This window comes from Prinia subflava, chromosome 30 (genome assembly GCF_021018805.1).
Source record: "Prinia subflava isolate CZ2003 ecotype Zambia chromosome 30, Cam_Psub_1.2, whole genome shotgun sequence".
In the NCBI taxonomy this organism is placed as follows: Eukaryota; Metazoa; Chordata; class Aves; order Passeriformes; family Cisticolidae; genus Prinia; species Prinia subflava.
In genome coordinates, this window is record NC_086276.1 from 310,826 (window position 1) to 330,281 (window position 19,456).

At 54.0% G+C, this 19,456-nt stretch overlaps 1 protein-coding gene and 1 pseudogene across 2 annotated transcripts in view; both read left to right on the plus strand.

Annotated features, from left to right (window-relative positions):
• Window positions 1–654: 654 nt before the first annotated feature.
• LOC134562737 (zinc finger protein 850-like) lies at window positions 655–14,925 on the plus strand (annotated as a pseudogene).
• Window positions 14,926–16,588: 1,663 nt separating this feature from the next.
• LOC134562705 (zinc finger protein 239-like) overlaps window positions 16,589–19,456 on the plus strand; it is a 281,290-nt gene continuing 278,422 nt past the window's right edge. Inside the window, exon 1 of one of the 2 annotated variants that reach the window (XM_063420223.1) lies at window positions 16,589–18,282. In XM_063420223.1, the coding sequence (XP_063276293.1) occupies window positions 18,078–18,282 (205 nt within the window). In that variant the 5' untranslated portion in view covers window positions 16,589–18,077. The remainder of the gene's footprint in view (window positions 18,283–19,456) is intronic. The other variant, XM_063420222.1, reaches the window with a different exon arrangement.

Genomic DNA, 19,456 nt, shown 5'->3' on the forward strand with positions numbered 1-19,456 from the left:
TAGGCCTATTTGCATGGGGTTTATGTATGTTTGGGTGATTTTAGGCAAAATCTGGTGGCGTCAAGTGTCATTTGGGTGATTTTGGGATAACCTGGGCAGAGTGCATTTTAGATCCCTTTGGAGGATTTTAGGTCTACTTCCATGGGGTTTAGGTATGTTTGGGTGATTTTGGGCCAAATCTGGAAGGTTTTAGGGTTGACTTCAAGATCCTTTGGGTGATTTTAGGCAAACCTAGGTTTTTGAGGGTGAATTTTATTCCCATTTGGGAGATTTAAGGTCGATTTGAGGCCATTTTTTAAGGGTTTAAAACCAGTTTGTGCAGTTTTAGGGCCCTTTGGTTGGATTTATGACCCCTTCGAATGATTTTAACCCCATTTGTCTGATTCTGGCCCAAAGCATGTGGATTAATGGTGGATTTTAAGTCCCTTTGAATTATTTTAGGCCTCTTTGGGTGTTTTTAGGCCAAACGAGGCCCATTTAGGGCCGCACGTCCCCTTGGCCGAGCTCCTTTCCCTCATAATTCCCGCCCTGTCCTTGACCCCGCCCCTTTCCCCTCACAGTTCCCGCCCTTTCCCTGACCCCGCCCCCACAGTTCGGGGTTGGGAACGGGGGAGGAGGAGAAGGGAGGGAGGAAGAGGCGGAGCGGCAGCAGGGAGCAGGAGGAGAAGGGCAGAGGAGGCAGAGGCGGCTCCAGGGCTCCCTGAACTCGCAGCCTGCCCGGGGAGCATCGCCCCCATCCCGCAGGTGCCTGTGGAGGGGGAGCTCTCCCCAAATATCCTGGGGGGGTCCCTGGGTTTGGGGGTTTTTTGGATTTTGTCGGAAGTGGCTGCTCCCAGTACGAGCCCAGTTGCCCCCCCGTGTGGTTCCAGTTTCCTCGGCACTCCCAGGATAAGCTCAGTCACTGCCAGTATCCCTAAGTGGGGAGACAGAAGAGGGAGGAGCTTTTCGGGTTCCTGGCACTCCCAGCATCCTGGGGAGGGCAGGGACCGAGCAGACAGGGGATCTCCTTCCCCTTCCCTCTGGTGAGCTGCACAAAAACTCTAAAACTTAGAGACAAAGTGAGTTTTAAAGTAGGTGTGTAGTTTATTCAGCGCTCGGCACCATGTGCGATAGTTCCCAGACATGTGTGCCCCTCGGCGCTCCTCGATCACTGGTGCCCCTCAATCACTTGCATTTTTTTATATCCTCTAGAATGTTACACATACACCAAGTTTCCCAATACTGCCATGCATATTCATCCTTTGGCTCTCTCACCCTCCCCTTCGTATGCTAATTGGTTATCAGTCCTTTTGGCCTGAGTAGTTATCTCTGGTGGTCTCGGAGATGAAGGAAATAGTCTTCCTCTCGAGATGAGTTTCTGACGCCGCTACTGTGGGTGCTCAGGGATCCTCTACTCATAGTCCAGGCTATGAGACCGATCTTACCTGGTCCAGGGGCCTGAGGAGCCTCGTTATCTCATTATCTCTGGTAATCTTGTATCCTTGTCTCCTGTTTTGGTAGACATCTTTCCCCTTGTCAGACATCCTTGCATTCCTCTTTATTGTTCCCTCACATAGCCCTGTCTCTTCTCCCCTTAGGCAACTGATGCAGCACACAGAGCAGTGGAGTAGTAAGCAACAGACATCATCTGAATGCGTATTCCTAATAAATATCTTCTAATGTCTATGGTTAATATTCTCTAGTTTATAATCTCATATTTCATGGAGAGGGCAGGGACCGAGCAGACAGAGGATTTCCTTCCCCTTCCCTGTGGCACGGAGGCAAATCCCATCCTCTCCTTGTCCTTCCTCCCCAGGCAAGGAGCTGAGCATGGAGACCAGGGAGGACAAATCCCCGCAACAGAACCTCATGGGAGAAGCCGTTTGGAGCGGCTCCACTGCTCAGGAATCCACTGAGGAGGAAAAGCCCCGGAGATCCCCCACGAGGAGGGGCTGCAAAGGCAGATCAGGGGGATGTGAGGAGGAAAGACCTACCCTGTGCCGGGAAGGCGGCCGGAGATGGAGCCAGAGCTCAGAGCTGGTGGAGCAGGAGCAGCTCCATGATGGGGAGAGGCCCCACAAGTGCTCGGAGTGTGGGAAGAGCTTCAAGTGGCCGTTCCTCCTGATCCAGCACCAGAGGATCCACACAGGGGAGAGGCCTCATGAGTGTGGGGAATGTGGGAATACCTTCAGACAGAAGGCACAGCTGATCCAGCACCAGAACATCCACACTGGGGAACGGCCCTACAAGTGTAGGGAATGTGGGAAGGGCTTCAGGTACCGTTCCAACCTTATCCAGCACCAAAAGATCCATACGGGGGAGAGGCCCTACAACTGTTCCGAGTGTCTGAAGGGGTTTCTGACCAGCACCCAGCTCCTTGTACATCAGCAGACACACACAGAGGAGAGGCCTTTCCACTGCCCTGACTGTTGGAAGGGCTTCAAGCAGAATACACACCTCATTATGCACCGGCGCATCCACACTGCCGAGAGGCCCTACGAGTGTGATCAATGCAGGAAGAGGTTTTCCATCAGCTCCAGTCTCCTCCTGCACCAGCGCACGCACACGGATGAGAGGCCCTTCCGCTGCCCCGACTGCGGGAAGGGCTTCAAGCACAACTCCACCCTCATCATCCACCGGCGCATCCACACCGGGGAGAGGCCCTACGAGTGTGAGGAATGTGGGATGAGTTTCAGCTGCAGCTCCAACCTGATCTGCCATCAGAGGATCCACACTGGGGAACGGCCCTATGAGTGTGGGGAATGTGGGAAGAGCTTCAGACAGAGGAAACACCTGATCCAGCACCAGAGCATCCACACTGGGGAAAGGCGCTACAAGTGTAAGGAACGTGGGAAGGGTTTCAGGCAGCGGTCCAGCCTGATCAGCCACCAAAAGATCCACACTGGGGAGAGGCCTTATGTGTGTTCCGAGTGTGGGAAGAAGTTTCCCACCAGCTCCACTCTCCTCGTGCACCAGCAGATTCACAGAGAGGAGAGGCCCTTCCGCTGCCCCGACTGCAGGAAGGGCTTCAAGCACAACTCCAACCTCATCAGGCACCGGCGCATCCACACCGGGGAGAGGCCCTACGAGTGTCCTCAGTGTGGGAAGAGCTTCTCACAGAGCTGTAACTTGACCAGACACCAACGGAGGCACCAGTAAGGGAAGCCCTGCGAGTGCCCACAGTGCAGGAAGAACTTCGTGTATTGCTCCAGCTCCATCCCCCATTGCAGAACCCACATTGGGCAGAGCTCTGGTGACCCACATTCCCTGTGATCCATGTTGGGAAGACACCTGGCTGGTTATTCTTTAGTTTTTGCCTTTTTTTTTTTTTGTCTCCCTCTCTTTGCACTTTAGAGGCCAAGAAGGATGTGTCTGTCACCTGAAACCACTCCAGTCCCACTGAGAACAAGTCAATTTTAACCCAAAAGGGCTCAATCCTACCTCAAAATGGCTTGTTCCCACCTGGAGAAAAACTCAATCCCATGGCAAATTTCCTCGATTCCACAGCTGCCAGGGTGAGATTGTGAGAGCTATGACTGTGATTCGTGTCAGAGAAAATATAGATATAATTATGAGATTGTACCATGGGAATAAACGCGATGAATTCTGAGGAACTGCCAGAAAGGACTGAGAGGTTGTCACGATCCATTTAACTGTCGCGATGGTTCGTTTTGACTTCAAAGTGCAAAAAGAGACAAAGAGAACTCAGCCTAACCAAAAATGAATGTATCTTTTATTAATACGCACAATGTGCAATAGAGGAAAAAGGAAAGAGAGAGAGAGAAGAGAAAAGGAGAGAAGAAGAGAGGGTTACAGCTACCAACGGCAGACGTGAGTCCTCGTGACGCTGAACCAATAGACTGCCTTTGCGGTCCTTGTGGCGTGCACCAATAGATCTGTCCTGTCCGTCGGGGAGATCTCAAAAGGGTCTTTTTTGGGGGAAGCTTGTTTGGTCTTTTTCAAACCTCATGAGCGGTGCAGTCTTCTGGCACAGTGAGGGCACAGGGCAGGCTGGGCTTGGCAGTGGGTACAGCACAGTTAGTTCGGAGCAAATGCAGCCCAGGTGCCCATGACGGGTCCATTGTTCTTCCCCTGGAGCAGTGAACACACCTGCAGGACTCTGGCAGGTTTCCACCTCAGCCCGTGCCAGGCCAGGAGAGCTGGGTCTGGGCTCTGTATTGTCTCAGCCCCCTTTCTCCCCCTGTTCTTGTGCGGCAGTCGGGAGGCAAACTAAGGGTTTTTGGGCCGACCCTCAAAGAGGGGAAACGGACGGAATATGGTGAACAATAGACAGGCAAATTGAGCAAACATGTAAACTGCTTATAGAGGCAAAATTGGGTGAGAACCTAAAGATCAGCAAATGAATGAGGAAGAGCAACGATCCTCAGAGAGAGCTGAAAGACCACCAAGAAAGAGCCCGCGCAGCAGAGCAAGGCAGCAGGCACCACAATGAGAAATGGGGGGGAGAGGGGGACTACTGAGAAGTGCTGACAAATGTTTTTGCATCTGTATGAAGGGATGGAATAAATATTTGCAGAACTGACAGTTGGGGTGTGTGACGGAGGAGCGCAGACTCCCTGCGCACCCAGCGCTGCTTGCTCGCTTTTTGCCGAATGTACTTTAACAAATAACTAAAAATTTTCATGAAGGTTTGCAGTATGGACTTTCATTTTTAACAAGATGGGGTTGAAAGGACATTGGGAGAAGTGGGATCCAAATTTGGAGAGGTGGGATCGGGATTGTGTGGGGCTGGGTGGTTGGGATGTGTTTTGATAATAAATCAAACTTTGAGAGTTCTTCATTCCTGTCCCATTCATTTTCAGTCAGTGTCAGTTCTGTTCTCACAGTGCCACCTTCTCAGCTGATTGTGTTGGTGTCCTCCTTTCTCTCCTGCCTCCCTCTGCCTGCTCTCTTTGTCTCTCAGTGTCTCCCTTGAGCCAGGGCAGCTCCCACCAAAGCTCCTGACCTGACTGAATTCCCAATGCAGGAGCTACAACAAGCATGGATGAAGTTCTGGGGGCTGGCAGGAAAATGTCCCTGTAGGATCTTGCTGCCCTTGGCTTTCGGCCCCTTCTTCAGAGCTTTGCCTTCAAGGGCAGGAAGATCTTTTCCTTGTTGGGAACTGGAATTCCAGAGCCTTGCAGTGTGTGCCATGCAGGAGCATCCAGACTGGGATCCTGCGGGCTGGGCTCACATGGACTGGGATCCTCCAGCCTGGGACTGCACAGAGCGGGACCATCTGGATCAGGAGCATCCAGACTGGGATGATGGGACTGGGACCTTGTAGGGCTGGGATTGTCTGGGTTGGGATCACATGGACTGGGATTGCACAGACTGGGATTGTACAGACTGGGATTGTACAGACTGGGATCACATGGGCTGGGATTTCACAGGCTGGCACCATCTGGATCAGAACCATACAGACTGGGATCATACAGACCGGGATGGCTGCACCGGAACGATTCCAACCGAGGCAGTCCCGGCTGGCCCAGGGCTCCCTCCCAGTCCCTCCCTCCCCGAGGGTCCCTCTGAGTCCTGAACGGGTCATGCCCAAAACTGCCTGGAGTGAACGCGGCGTTCCTGGTGCCAGTTCCAGCTTTGGTCTCAGTCTTGGTCGTGGAGCGGTGCCAGTCTTGGTGCTGGTGCCAGTTCCGGTTTCAGTTCTGGTCTCAGTCTGTGTCTCCATCTTGGTCTGGGTCTGGGTCTCACTCCCTCACCCTCTCTCACTCTCACTCTCACTCACTCTCACTCTCACTCTCACTCTCACTCTCACTCTCACTCTCACTCTCAGAGTCGTTCCACTCCCAGTGCCGGTTCCGGTCTTGGTCCCGGAGTGCTCCCAATGCCAATCTCAGTCTCAGTCCCAGTCTCTGGGTAGTGCCAGTCTCGGTGCTGGTTCCAGTGCTGGTCTTGGTCCCAGTTCCAGTTCTGGTTCTGGTTTCAGTCCTGCTCTCGGTCTCAGTCCCAGTGCCTCTGCAGTGCCAGTCTGGGTTCTGTGTCAGTCTCGGTCTTGGTGCTGGTGGCAGTTCTGGTGCTGATCTTGGTCTCAGTCCCCGTCCTGGAGACTTTAGACCCATTTGGGTGATTTTAGGCCCAACTGGGCAGGTTCAAGGTGCGTTTTAGATGCCTTTGGATGATTTTAGGCCCATTTAGGTGGGGTTGTGCACAATTTGAGTGTTTTTAGGCCACTGCACGTACTTTCAGGGTAGGTTTAATGCCAGTCTAGGATTCTTAAAAGTGATTTTCTGCCCTTTTGTGAGGGCTTCGAAGCAATCTGGGCAATTTTAGGCCCCTTTGGTTGGATTTTAGACTCCTTTGTTTAATTTTTACCCCATTTGTCATATTTTAGGCCAAAGCATGTGGATTTAGGGTGATTTTAGGCTCTTTGGGTGGTTTTAGTGAACACTGAGGGGATTTTAGACCTCTTTGGGTGATTTGAGGTCAAACTGATCCGTTTTCGGGTGGATTTTAGGCCCCTTAGGACAATTTCCGGCCCTTGTGGGTGATTTTAGGCCAAACCGGGCCCTTTTAGGACCGCACGTCCCCTTGGCCCCGCCTCTTTCCCTCACAGTTCCCGCCCTTTCTCTGACCGCGCCTCATTTCATTCCTTCCCTGCCCTTTCGTTGGCCGGGCTTCTCTTTTCCCTTGAGTGCCGGCCATCTGCTGGCGCGTTCCCTGAGGCGCATGCGCAGAGTACCCAGATGTGTCTCGTCAGGGCACCGCCATTTTTGCTCCCGGTCCGCCGACCCGGCTCCAGTGTGTCCGAGATTACGGTAGGGCAATGGGGGATCTATAGGGGGTCTATAGGGGATCTATAGGGGCCTGGAGGGACCTGGGGGTCTCTTTAGGGGATTTTGCGCGGGGTCTGTAGGGGATCTGGGGGATCTATAGGGGATTATGGTGGTTTGGTGGTCCCTAAAGAGGGCTGGGAGTGGACTATAGGGGCTCTATCGGGGTCTGGGAGGTCTATAGAATGACCGGAGGGGGCCCTAAAGGGGGCTTGGGGGTCGTTAAATGTGGTATGGGGATCTCTATGGGGGATTTGGGGGGGTCTGGATGGCTTTTTCGGGGCTTGGATGGGTGTATAGGGAATCTATAGGTGTCTGCGGGAGCCTATAGCGGGTCCTGGAAGGTCTGGGCGTCTCTTTGGATCTCAGTGGGGGATTTGGGGTGTCTGGGGCTATCTAAAGGGAGTCTGAGGGGGCTACAGGGGATTTATGGGGGTTCTGTACAGGGTCTGGGGGGCTGGGTGTCCCTGTCGGGGATTTGGTGGTCTCTATAGGAGATTTGAGGGGGGCTAGGGGGATCTATAGGGGCCTGGGAGGGTCTGTAGGGGATTTGGGTGGGTCTGGGGGTGTCTATAGGGGCTCTGGGGGTCTCTGTAGGGCATTTGGTGTGGCCAGGTAGGTCCATAGGGGATCTGGGGGTCTCTGTATGGGCTCTGGGGGTCCCTATAGGGTGTTTGGGGGAGTCTGTGGGTCTAAGTATGGGGAATTTGGGCGTCTGTATGTGGGATCTGGAGGTCTGTATGGGCCATCTGGGGGTCTCTAGGGGGGATTTGGGGGGCTGGGGGGGCTATAGGGGCTCTAGGGGGGATCTGGGGATGTCTATAGGGGATTTGGGAGTGTCTATAGGTGGTCAGGGGCATCTTTATGGGATCTGGGTGTTTCTATGATGGATTTCAGGGGGTCTGAGGGTCTCTATAGGGCATGTGGGGCTCTCCAGAGGGGATTTGGAGGGGCTCTGGGGGTCTCTGTACGGGATCTGGGAATCTCTGTGGGGGATTTAAGAGTTTCTATAGGGGCTCTGGGGGATCTATAGGGGCTCAGTAGGTCTCTATGGGGGATTTGGGGGTCTCTATGGGAGACTTGGGGGGATCTGGCAGGGTCTATAGGGGCTATGTAGGGATCTGGGTGAGCCTGTAGATGGTACAGTGGGGTCTGGGGGATCTCGGGATCTCTATAGGTGAATTTGGGCTCCCAAAAGGGCAATTTTTGGAATTTTGGGTCAAAATTTGGGAATTTTTTGCTCTCTAGAGGGGATTTGGGGGAAATTTTGGCTCCAAACTTTGGAATTTGGGGTCCTCAAAGTCAATATTTGTGAAATTTGGGTCCAGACTTCAGAATTTGGGGTCCTCAAAGGGAATTTTTGAAAATTTTGGCTCCAAACTTGGGACCTTTGAACTCTCTGGAGGGAATCTGGGGGACTTTTGGATCCAAACAATTCGATTGGGAAATCTTGGGAAATTTTGGTCCAAACATGACAATTTTGGGCTTTTTTTTTTCCAGATTTCCTCTTCAAGTTCTTGGTGATTGGCAGCACCAGCAAGTCCTGCCTGCTGCACCACTTCATCGAGAGCAAGTGTAGGAAATTCTGGGCATTTTGGGGGAATTTGGGAATTCCAGGGAGTTGGGGGATTTTTGGGCATTTTTGTAGGCTTTTGGGAGAATTTTTTTTTTATATTTCTGGGCATTTTAATGGTTTGAGATTTTTGGTGTTTGCTTTTTTTTAATTTTCTGGGTGGTTTTTGTTTGGGGGAATTTTTGGGAATTTGGGAATTTATGGGTAGTCTAGGAAATTTTGGAAATATTACTGGAATTTTTGGAGGCATTTTCAGGATCTTTTTCTTTTGTGAGCCATTTTGCAGCTTTTTTCAGATTTTTTTATTTAGAATTTTGCTTTTTAATGACATTTTTGAGGGATTTTTACGATTTTTGGGTAATTCTGTGTCTCTCTGGGCTCTCCCTGATCCGGCGGCATTTTGGGGCATTTTCTGTCACTTTAGGGTCATTTTTCATCACTTCTGGGCCATTTTTGGCCACTTTTGTGGCGTTTTCTGTCATACTGGGTAATTTTGGGCATCTTTCTGCCATTTTAGGGACATTTGGGACAATTTTTGTTCACTTTTTGGGCCATTTCATGTCATTTTGAGTCAATTTTTTAATTTTGGGGGAATTTCTTGTCAGTTTTCAGTCATTTTTTGGCCATTTTGCAGCCATTTTCTGTCACTTTTCGTATATTTTTGGACTCTTTAGGGGCAATTTTGGTGACTTTTCAGCAATTTTTGCCTGTTTCAGTCCCAGTCTCAGTCTCGGTCTCAGCACGGTCCCGGTTCCAGTGCCGGTACCGGTGCCGCTCTTGGTCCCGCAGTGCTCCCAGTGCCAGTCTCAGTCTCGGTCCCAGTCCCTGGGCGGTGCCAGTCTCGGTGCTGGTTCCGGTGCCGGTCTTGGTCTCAGTCTTGGTCCCAGTGCCAGTTCTGGTGCCGGTTACGGTCTCGGTCCTAGTCCTGGTGCCAGTGCAGTGCCGGTCTCTGTTGTGGTGTCGGTTCTGGTCCCAGTCTTGGTCTCGGTGCCGGTCCCAGAGCGGCGCCGCTCTCAGTGCCAGTCTCAGATCCGGTGTCGGTCTCAGTCTTGGTGCTGGTGCCGGTTCTGGTGCTGATCGTGGTCTCGGTCTCAGTCCCGGTCCCAGAGATTTTAGGCCAGTTTGGGTGATTTTAGGCCAAACTGCACAGGGTTAGGGTGGATTTTAGGCACCTTAGGATGATTTTAGACCAAATCTGGTGGGGTTTAGTCCCATTGGGGTGATTATTGGATAACCTGGGTTTCAAGGTGGATTTTAGATCCTTTTGGATGATTTGAGGCCCATTTGAGTGGGGTTTAGAACTGTTTGGGTGATTTTAGCTCAAATCTTTTGGGTTTTAGGGTGGACTTTAGGTCCCTTTAGGTGATTTTAAGCCAAACCAGCACTTTTAGTGTTGATTTTACACCAATTTGTGACATTTAAGAGTGATTTGAGGCCATTTTGAGTGGGTTTTAAACCAGTTTGGTTAATTTTAGGCTCCTTTGCTTGGAATTTTATACGCCTTTGGCTGATTTTAACCCCATTTGTATGATTTGAGGCCAAACCATGTGAATTTCGGATGGATTTTAGGGCCCTTTTCCGTGATTTTATGTCACTTTGTAGAGATTTTCGACCACTTTGGGTGATATGAGGCCAAACCTCATAGGATTCAGGGTGGATTTTGGGCACCTTTGGACAATTTTAAGCCCATTTTGGGTGATTCTAGGCCAAAGCGAGCTCTTTTATGACCGCGCGTTCCCTTGGCCCCGCCCCTTCCCCTCACAGTTCCCGCCCTTTCCCTGACCCCGCCCCCACAGTTCGGGGTTGGGAACGGGGGAGGAGGAGGAGGGAGGGAGGAAGAGGCGGAGCGGCAGCAGGGAGCAGGAGGAGAAGGGCAGAGGAGGCAGAGGCGGCTCCAGCGCTCCCTGAACCCGCAGCACGCCCAGGGACCATCGCCTCCATCCCGCAGGTGCCCTGGGAGGAGGAGCCCGCCTCAAATGTCCCAAGGGCGTCCCTGGGTTTGGGGTTTTGTTTGAGGGGTTGGATGTGTGGAGTTTGCAGGGCTCCAAAGCCAAGGCGCAGATACCCCTTGTGGGGGGCGTCGGGGGCTCCCGGGAGGTGTTTTTGGGTGTTCCCAGTGGCGGCAGAGCCCTGTTGGGGGTCGGGGGGATGCGGGTCCCCCCGCGGTGGGGGTTGGGCTTCCCGGGCCGGGCCCTCCGAGCTCTGCCGGGGCCACGTGGGGAGCGCGCGGGAGCGGCGGGGCCCGGGGACACCGGGTTAGGGGAGCCTCAGGAGAGCCGTGGCTTCCCTGAGCGGGACCCCGGAGAGAGGAGAGCCCCAGAACTGCAAAGCGGAGACCCCGAGAGGGAGGGAACCCCTGGGATTGCCGCGGCCCGGCGGGGGTTGCTGGGGCTGGAGGGACAGGATGGGCGGGAAAGGGGTTTGGGGGTGCGAGTGCTGGGAAAGGGACTCAGGGCTCCATGTTCTGTTAATTGCATTTCCCAGTATGAGCCCAGTTACTCCCTCTTATGATATAATTTGCCCCCAGCACGGTCCCAGTTTCACCCAGTCCCTCCCACTGTGCCTGAAATTGCAGAAGAAAAACCAAAACCCCTCCAATAACATTTTTAAAGTTACAGAGTCAAGGCATTACTGTATTATCTGGCATGGATGTTGTTCTTGCCAGGATGTACCACCAAAATCATCTCATCCACACGTAGCCCAGGTGTGTCAAGAGAATCATTCCATGCCACACTGTTTTTAGGAGATTTTTCAGATCTTTTATACAGCCAAAACTCATGGAAACAAACGGGGTCACTGTTCACTGGTCCTAAGTTGCAAATACTAAGTTTGTAGGTTTTGGTCTGCTATTGGAAGCCTGTTGGTTCGTTTTTGATGTTAATGACATCTTCCTCCATTGAATTTCTTATCAGTCTTGTCCAGAGGAGATGTCTCCAACTCTGCCAGAGGCACAGTCTGGGGTAGATGTTCTTGGGTGGGCATTGATGTTCCATTAATGGGCGCTGATGGCCCTTGATCTCCCGTCTACTCCCAGTCTGTTAAAACTGAGTTCAGTAGACCCTACCTGCTGGAACAATGCCTGGAAAGAAACTTAAAGGTCTTTTTCCCCAGGCAAAGGCAAACAAAACCCCTTGACTAAAGGTATACAAAAATTTCGAAACTGATAACTTGTCCAACACAACTTTGGTTCTGTATGTTCCCAGTTCTTCTAGTTGCCCCTAGCAGAGTCCTAGTCACTCCCAGAATGATCCTCGTATGAGTCCAGTCTGATGCCAGTGTCTCCCAGCAGAGCCCCAGTAACTCACACTTGCACCCAGTTCCCCCCAAAAACATTCCCAGTCACTCCCAGTTTGGTCCCAGTCACCACCCCTATGGTCTCAGACACTCCCAGTATATCCCAGTTGCCCTGAACATTCTCATTATCATTCCCAGGCACTCCTAGTTACCTCAGCATGGTTCACTTGCCCCCAGTTGCTCCCAGTTTCTCCCAGTGTGTCCCCAGCTGGCTGCCAGCATGGCCCTGGTTACTCCCAGTAACCCCCAGTCAGGATCCATTGACACTCTAATCCCAGTATGATTGTAGCTACTCCCAGTATGATCCCAGTCACTTGCAGTCTAACTCCAGTCCACTCCCAGTCTGATGCCAGTGCCCCCAGTGTGATCCCAGTTGCTCCCTGTCAATGCCAGCACGACCCCAGTAGCCTCCAGTATGATCCCTGTCTCTCCCAGTGTATCCCACTCACCCCCAGCATGCTCCCAGTCACTCCCAGCTGTTCTCAGCATGATCCCAGTTGTTCAAAGCCACTCCCAGTCAATCCAAGTATGATTCCCATCACCATCAGTGTCATCCCAGTTCTCCCTAACATGGACCCAGGTGTTCCCAGTTCTCCCAGTATGGTCCCAGTTGCCCCTAGAATAATCCCAGTCCCTCTGGGCATGGTCCCAGTCATGCCCAGTTGCCCCCAGCGTAGATCCAGTCACTCCCAGTTGCCCTTAGAGTGGTCCCAGTGATTCCCAGCATGGTCCTGGCTGTTCCCAGTGTTGTTGCAGTCCCCCCAGTATGGTTCCAGACACTCCCAGTTGGTCTCAACATGTTCATAGTCATTCCCAGTCACTCCCAGTTGCCCCAGTAGGGCTCTAGTTACCTGAGAATGATCCCAGTCTTTCCCAGTTAGTCCCACTTACCTCCAGCATGCTCCCAGTTTCTGGCAGTTGCCCGAAGTGTGGTCACAGTTGCTCCCAGTATGATCCCAGATGTCATCTCAGTTCCCTCAGCATAGTTCCAGAATGTTAGAGTGGATCCCAGTTGCTCCCAATGTGTCCAAATTTTCCTCCCAACATGGGCCCAGGAGCTGCCAGTAACCCCCATTTAGGATCCATTCACACCCACTGTAATCCCAGTGGCTCCCAGGATGATCCCAGTGGGACCCAAAGGCACTCCCAGTATGGTCCCAGTCACTGACTACAATCCCAGTCACTCCCAGTATGGTTGCAGTCAGTCCCTGATACTCCCAGTATAATTCCAGTCATGCCCAAAGTGACTCCGTGTGACTCGCATGGTGGGTGCAGTTTCTCCCAGTCACTCCCAGTATGGTTCCAGTTACTTCCAGTATGGTTCCAGTCACCCCCAGTATGACCCCAGTCACTATTATTATATCACACCCCCAGTATTCTTCCAATCATGCCCAGATTGATTCCCTGTCACTACCTGTAAGGGCCCAGTTGGTTCCAGTCACTCCCAGTCTAACTCCAGTATGATACCGGTCACCCTCAAATGCTCCCAGTACTACTGCAGTCACTCCCAGTGTGATGCCAATCAGTTCCAGTAGGATCCCAGTATGACCCCAGCATGGGCATAGCTGCTGCCATGATCATCCAGTTGAGTTCCAGTTGTTGCCATTTATGAAGGGAGGTTTTTATGAAGGCCAGATGCCCGGAGATGGACTTGGGCAGAGGGACCTTCAAACTGAACGTGCTTATCCCTTGTTTTCCCTCCTGACTAGGATTTCCCATTCCCAAACCTTGACTGGATGAAGGAGGAGGCTGCGAGGAAGAGGAAGATGCCCCAGGACTCCCAGGCAGGTGAGGAGGAAGTCACTGCCCCTTTCCCCCTCTCCCCTGCTCCATCTCCCAGCCCAGCCTGGCCCTGGCTGCAGGACAGCCCTGCTGCCGACGCCGTCCTGACGGGGATGGACTGAGGGGATCTCCTTCCCCTTCCCTGTGGCACGGAGGCAAATCCCATCCTCTCCTTGTCCTTCCTCCCCCAGACAAGGAGCTGAGCATGGAGACCAGGGAGGACAAATCCCCGCAGCAGAACCTCGTGGGAGAGGCTGTTTGGAGCGGCTCCATGGTGCAGGAATCCACTGAGGAGGAAAAGCCCTGGAGATCCCTCACGAGGAGGGGCTGCAAAGGCAGATTGTGAGGGTGTGAGGAGGAAAGACCCACCCTGTGCCAGGAAGGCGGCCAGAGATGGAGCCAGAGCTCAGAGCTGGTGGAGCATGAGCAGCTCCATGATGGGAAGAAGTCCCACAAGTGCTCGGAGTGTGGGAAGAGCTTCAGCTGGCAGTCCCTTTTGATCCAGCACCAGAGGATCCACACTGGGGAGAGACCCTACGAGTGTGGGGAATGTGGGAAGAGCTTCAGAGTCCGCTCTGAGCTGATCTGTCCCAAGAGGATCCACACAGGGGAGAGGCCCTACGAGTGTGGGGAATGTGGGAAGAGCTTCAGAGTCAGCTCCCACGTGATTGCCCACCAGAGGATCCACACTGGGGAGAGGCCCTATGAGTGTGATAAATGCAGGAAGAGGTTTCCCACCAGCTCCCATCTCCTCGTGCACCAGCGCACGCACACGGATGAGAGGCCCTTCCGCTGCCTCAACTGCGGGAAGGGCTTCAGACGAAACTCCACCCTCATCAGACACCAGCAAATCCACACTGGGGAGAGGCCCCACGAGTGTGAGGAATGTGGGATGAGCTTCAGCCGGAGGGAGCACCTGATCTGCCACCAGAGGATCCACACTGGGGAACGGCCCTATGATTGTGGAGAATGTGGGAAGAGCTTCAGACAGAGGGAACATCTGATCCAGCACCAGAACATCCACGATGGGGAAAGGCCCTACGAGTGTGAGGAATGTGGGAAGGGCTTCAGACAGAGAGCCAATCTCATGAGCCACCAAAGGATCCACAGTAGGGAGAGGCCCTACAAGTTTTTCGATTGTGGGAAGGGGTTTCGGATCAGCACCCAGCTCCTTGTACACCAGCGCACACACACAGAGGAGAGGCCCTTCCACTGCCCCGACTGCGGGAAGGGATTCAAGTACAACTCTACCCTCATCAGGCACCGGCACATCCACACTGCGAAGAGGCCCTACGAGTGTCCCCAGTGTTTGAAGAGCTTCTCACAGAGCTCAGCCTTGACCAGGCACCAACAGAGGCACCAGTAAGGGAAGCCCTGCTAGTGCCCCCAGTGCGGGAAGAGCTTCGTGCACTGCTCCTGCTCCATCCCCCACTGGAGGACCCATACTATGCAGAGCTCTGGTGACCCACATTCTCTGTGATCCATGTTGAGAACACACTATTCTGGTTATCCTTTTGTTTTGGCCTTCATTTTTTTCTCTTCTCCCTCTCCTTGCACTCCAGAAGCCAAGAGGGATTGGTGTCGGTTCTGGTCCCAGTCTTGGTCTCGGTGCCGGTCCCAGAGCGGCGCCGCTCTCAGTGCCAGTCTCAGATCCGGTGTTGGTCTCAGTCTTGGTGCTGGTGCCGGTTCTGGTGCTGATCGTGGTCTCGGTCTCAATCCCGGTCCCAGAGATTTTAGGCCCATTTGGGTGATTTTAGGCCAAACTGGGCAAGATTAGAGTGGATTTTTGGCAGCTTTGGATGCTTTTAGGCCAAATCTGGTGGGGTTTAGGTTGGATTTTAGATCCCTTTGGATGATTTTAGGCCCATTTGGGTGATTGTAGGCCAAACTGGGCAGGTTTAGGCTGGGTTTTCGAGCCTTTTAGCGTGGATTTTAGGCCCCTTTGTCTGATTTTAGGCCAAATCTGGTGGGGTTTAGTCCCATTTGAGTGATTTTAAGATAACCCGGGCAATTTCAAGGTGGATTTTAGATCCTTCCGGATGATTTGAGGCCCGTTTAGGTGGGGTTTAGTATGGCTTGGGTGATTTTTAGGCCAAATCTGTTGGTTTTTAGGGGGGACTTTAAGTCCCTTTGGGTGATTGTAAGCCAAACCAGGAGTTTCAGTGTTGATTTTACACCATATTGGGAGACTTAAATGTAATTAGAGGCGATTTTGTATGGGTTTTAAACCAGTTTAGCCAATTTTGGGCCCCTTTGTTTGGATTTTCTAGCCCTTTAGATGATTTTAACCCTATTTGTCTCATTTAAGGCCAAACCATGTGGATTTAGGGTGGATTTTAGTACCCGTAGGGTGATTTTAGGCCACAGTGAGGGGATTTTTAGCCTCTTTGCGTGATTTTAGGCAAAACCTGATCAGGTGTCAGGGTGGATATTAGGCCGATTTCGACACTTTTAGGGCCCTTTGGGTGATTTGAGGCCAAACCGGGCCCCTTTTAGGACTGGGTGTCCCCGTTGACCCCGCTTCTTTCCCCTCACAGTTCCCGCCCTTTCTCTGACCCCGCCCCCACAGTTCGGGGCTGGGAACGGGGGAGGAGGAGGAGGGAGGGAGGAAGAGGCGGAGCGGCAGCAGGGAGCAGGAGGAGAAGGGCAGAGGAAGCAGAGGCGGCTCCAGCGCTCCCTGAACTCGCAGCACGGCCAGGGAGCATCGCCCCCATCCCGCAGGTGCCCTGGGAGGGGGAGCTTGCCCCAAATATCCCAGGGGGTCCCTGGGTTTGGGGGGGTTTTGGGGGGGATGTTTGGAGCTTGCAGGGCTCCAAAGCCTCACCTCACATACCCCTCGGGGGACATCGGGGGCTCCCCGGGAGGTGTTTTTGGGGTGCCCCGGTGGCGGCAGAGCCCTGTTGGGGGTCGGGGGGATGCGGGTCCCCCGCGGTGGGGGTTGGGCTTCCCGGGCCGGGCCCTCCGAGCTCTGCCGGGGCCACGTGGGGAGCGTGGGAGTGGCGGGACTGTGGGGACACCGGGTTTGTGAGCCCCGGGAGAGCCGCGGCTTCACTGAGCAGGACCCCAGAGAGAGGAGAGCCCCAGAACCGCAAGGCAAGGATCCCGAGATGGGGGGAACCCCTGGGATTGCCAGGACCCCGGCGGGGGTTGCTGGGGCGGGATGGGCGGGAAAGGGGTTCAGGGGTGCCGGAGCTGGGAGTGGCTGCTCCCAGTATGAGCCCAGTTGCCACCTCCGTGTGGTTCCAGTTTCCTTGGCATTCCCAGTATGAGCCCTGCCACTCCCAGTCATTCCTTATTATGATCTAATTTGCCTCCTACACTGTCCCAGTTGCTTCCAGCTCGTCCCACTTTTGTCCAGTGTGTTCCCAGTTCTCCCAGTTACCCCATCATCGTCCGTGTCATTCCCAGTATGAGCCCAGTCACTCCCAGTTGCCTCCAGCATGGTCCCAGTTTCCCCCAGTACATTCCCAATCTCTCTCCGTTTGGTCCCAGTCACAACCCCTTTGGTCTCAGACACTCCCAGTATATCCCAGTTGCCCTGAACATTCTCATTGTCATTCCCAGGCACTCCCAGTTACCTCACTGTGGTTCACTTGCCCCCAGCTGTATCCCAGTTGCTCCCAGCATGGGCCTGGTAGCTCCCAGTAACCCCCAGTCAGGGTCCATTGACCCCCACTCCAATCCCAGTATGATTATAGCTACTCCCAGTATGAATCCCAGGATGATTCCAGTCACTTGCAGTCTGATTCTAGTCACTCCCAGTCTGATACCAGTGATCCCAGTTGCTCCCTGTCAATGCCAGCATGACCCCAGTAGCCTCCAGTATGATCCCCATGACTCCCTATGTGTTCCAATATATCCCAGTCACCCCCAGTCACTCCCACCTCCTCCCAGTTTCTTTCAGTATGATTCCAGTTCCTCACAGCCACTCCCAGACAATCCCAGTATGATTCTCATCACCCTCAGTGTGATCCCAGTTCTCCTCAGCATGGACTGACCTGTTCCCACTGTGATTCCAGTACGATCCCAGTTGCCCCAAGCATAGTTCCTGTTGTTTCTAGTTCCTCCCAGTATGATCCCAGTTGTCCCTTGAATACTCCCAGTCCCTCTCAGCATGGTCCCAGTCACTCCCAGTTGCCTCTAGCGTGGTCCCAGTCATTCACAGCATGGTCCTGGCTGTTCCCAGTGTTCTTTTAGTCCCCCCAGTACGATCACAGACATTCCCAGTATACCCCCAGTGTCCCTCAGCATGCTTGTAGTCATTCCCCGTCACTCCCAGTTGTCCCAGTAAGGTTCCAGTTACCCCAGTACAGCCCAGTCACTCCCAGCGATTGCACTCCTGGCATCCCCCAGCCCTCTCTGCGTTCCCCCGTCCCAGATCTCCCGAGAGGAGCCCCAAGGGCTGGAAGTCCCCAGCCAGGGTCCCCAGCAAGCCCCAGTTTGGATGTGCAGCCCCCAGTTTTCCCAGTTTCCCTCTCCTTTTCCCCGGGCCGGGTTCCCCCCGCCCCCAGCGGGTGGGAGCAGCCGAGAGCCCCGCGCTGCCCATCCCGACCTGTCCCGGCTCCATCCCCGCTGCTCCCGCGGGCTGCCAGGGGCTGGGAACGGGGCACCGAGGGTGTGGCTGCTCCTGGGGGAGGAGGAGCAGGGATGGAAGAGGAGGGATGAAGAAGGAGCAGGAGAATGGATGGAAGCAGGAGAAGGAGGTGGGGTTAGGCAAGAGGAGGAGGGATGGAAGAGGAGGAGCCGGAGGAAGAGGAGGAGGAGGGACAAAGGAGGATCAAGAAAAGGAGAAAGAACCACGAGGCCAAGCGCTCCCTGCATTTGCAGCCTCCCCACCTGTGGAATCATCACCCCCCAATCCCGCAGGTGCTGGGGGAGGGGGAGCTCAGCCCAGATATCCTGGGGGGTCCCTGGGTTGGGACTTTTTGAGGGAAATGTTTTGAGAATGAAGAACTCCAAAGCTGAGCTGAAAATTGCTCTTGGGGAGACACTGAGGAGTCCCAGTGGCGGCTGCCAGCAGAGGCAGCCTGGAGGAGCAGAGCCCTGTGTCCCCCAGGACCCCAAAGTGGGGAGCCCAGAGAGGGGGGAGTGCTGCAATTCACTGGACTTTCCTCAGCCTGGAGCGGGGGCAGGGGGGACTCCTTGGACCCCCTGCACCCCAAAGCAGTGAATAAGGGGAGAAGGGACCCTGGGACGCCAAAAACCCCCCAGTATCACCAATGGGGAGACAGAAGAGAGGGGAGGTTTTCGGGTGCCTGGGAGTCCCACAGCCTGCAGAGTGCGGGGACCCAGTAGATGGAGGACCCCAATACAAGCGGGAACGCCCAGGAGCTGGGACAGAGGGAACCTCTAACACCAAAGAGGAGAGAGCAGAGACAGGGAACTCCTGGGAGGCTTTCTCAGGGCTGAATCTTGGTGTTTGGGAGGTTTTTATGGACACCAGATGCCTGGTGACTTCTAGAGATGGACTTGGGGAGAAGGATTGTCAAACTGAAGGCACTCACGTATCATTTTTACCCCAAACCAGGATTTCCCATTCCCAACCACTGGTTGATGGAAGAGGAAGCTGCGAGGAAGAGGAAGATGCCCCAGAACTCCCAGGCAGGTGAGAAGGAAGTCACTGCCCCTTTCCCCCTCTCCCCTGCTCCATCTCCCAGCCCAGTCTGGCCCCCGGCTGCAGGACAGCCCCGCTGCCAACGTCGTCCTGCCGGGGATGGACTGAGGGGATCTCCTTCCCCTTCCCTGTGGCACGGAGGCAAATCCCATCCTCTCCTTGTCCTTCCTCCCGCAGACAAGGAGCTGAGCATGGAGACCAGGGAGGACAAATCCCCGCAGCAGAACCTCGTGGAAGATGCAGTTTGAAGCAGCTCCACTGCGCAGGAATCCAGTGGGGAGGAAAAGCCCTGGAGATCCCTCACGAGGAGGGGCTGCAAAGGCAGATCTGGGGGATGTGAGGAGGAAAGACCCACCCTGTGCTGGGAAGGCGGCCGGAGATGGAGCCAGAGCTCAGAGCTGGTGGAGCATGAGCAGCTTCCTGATG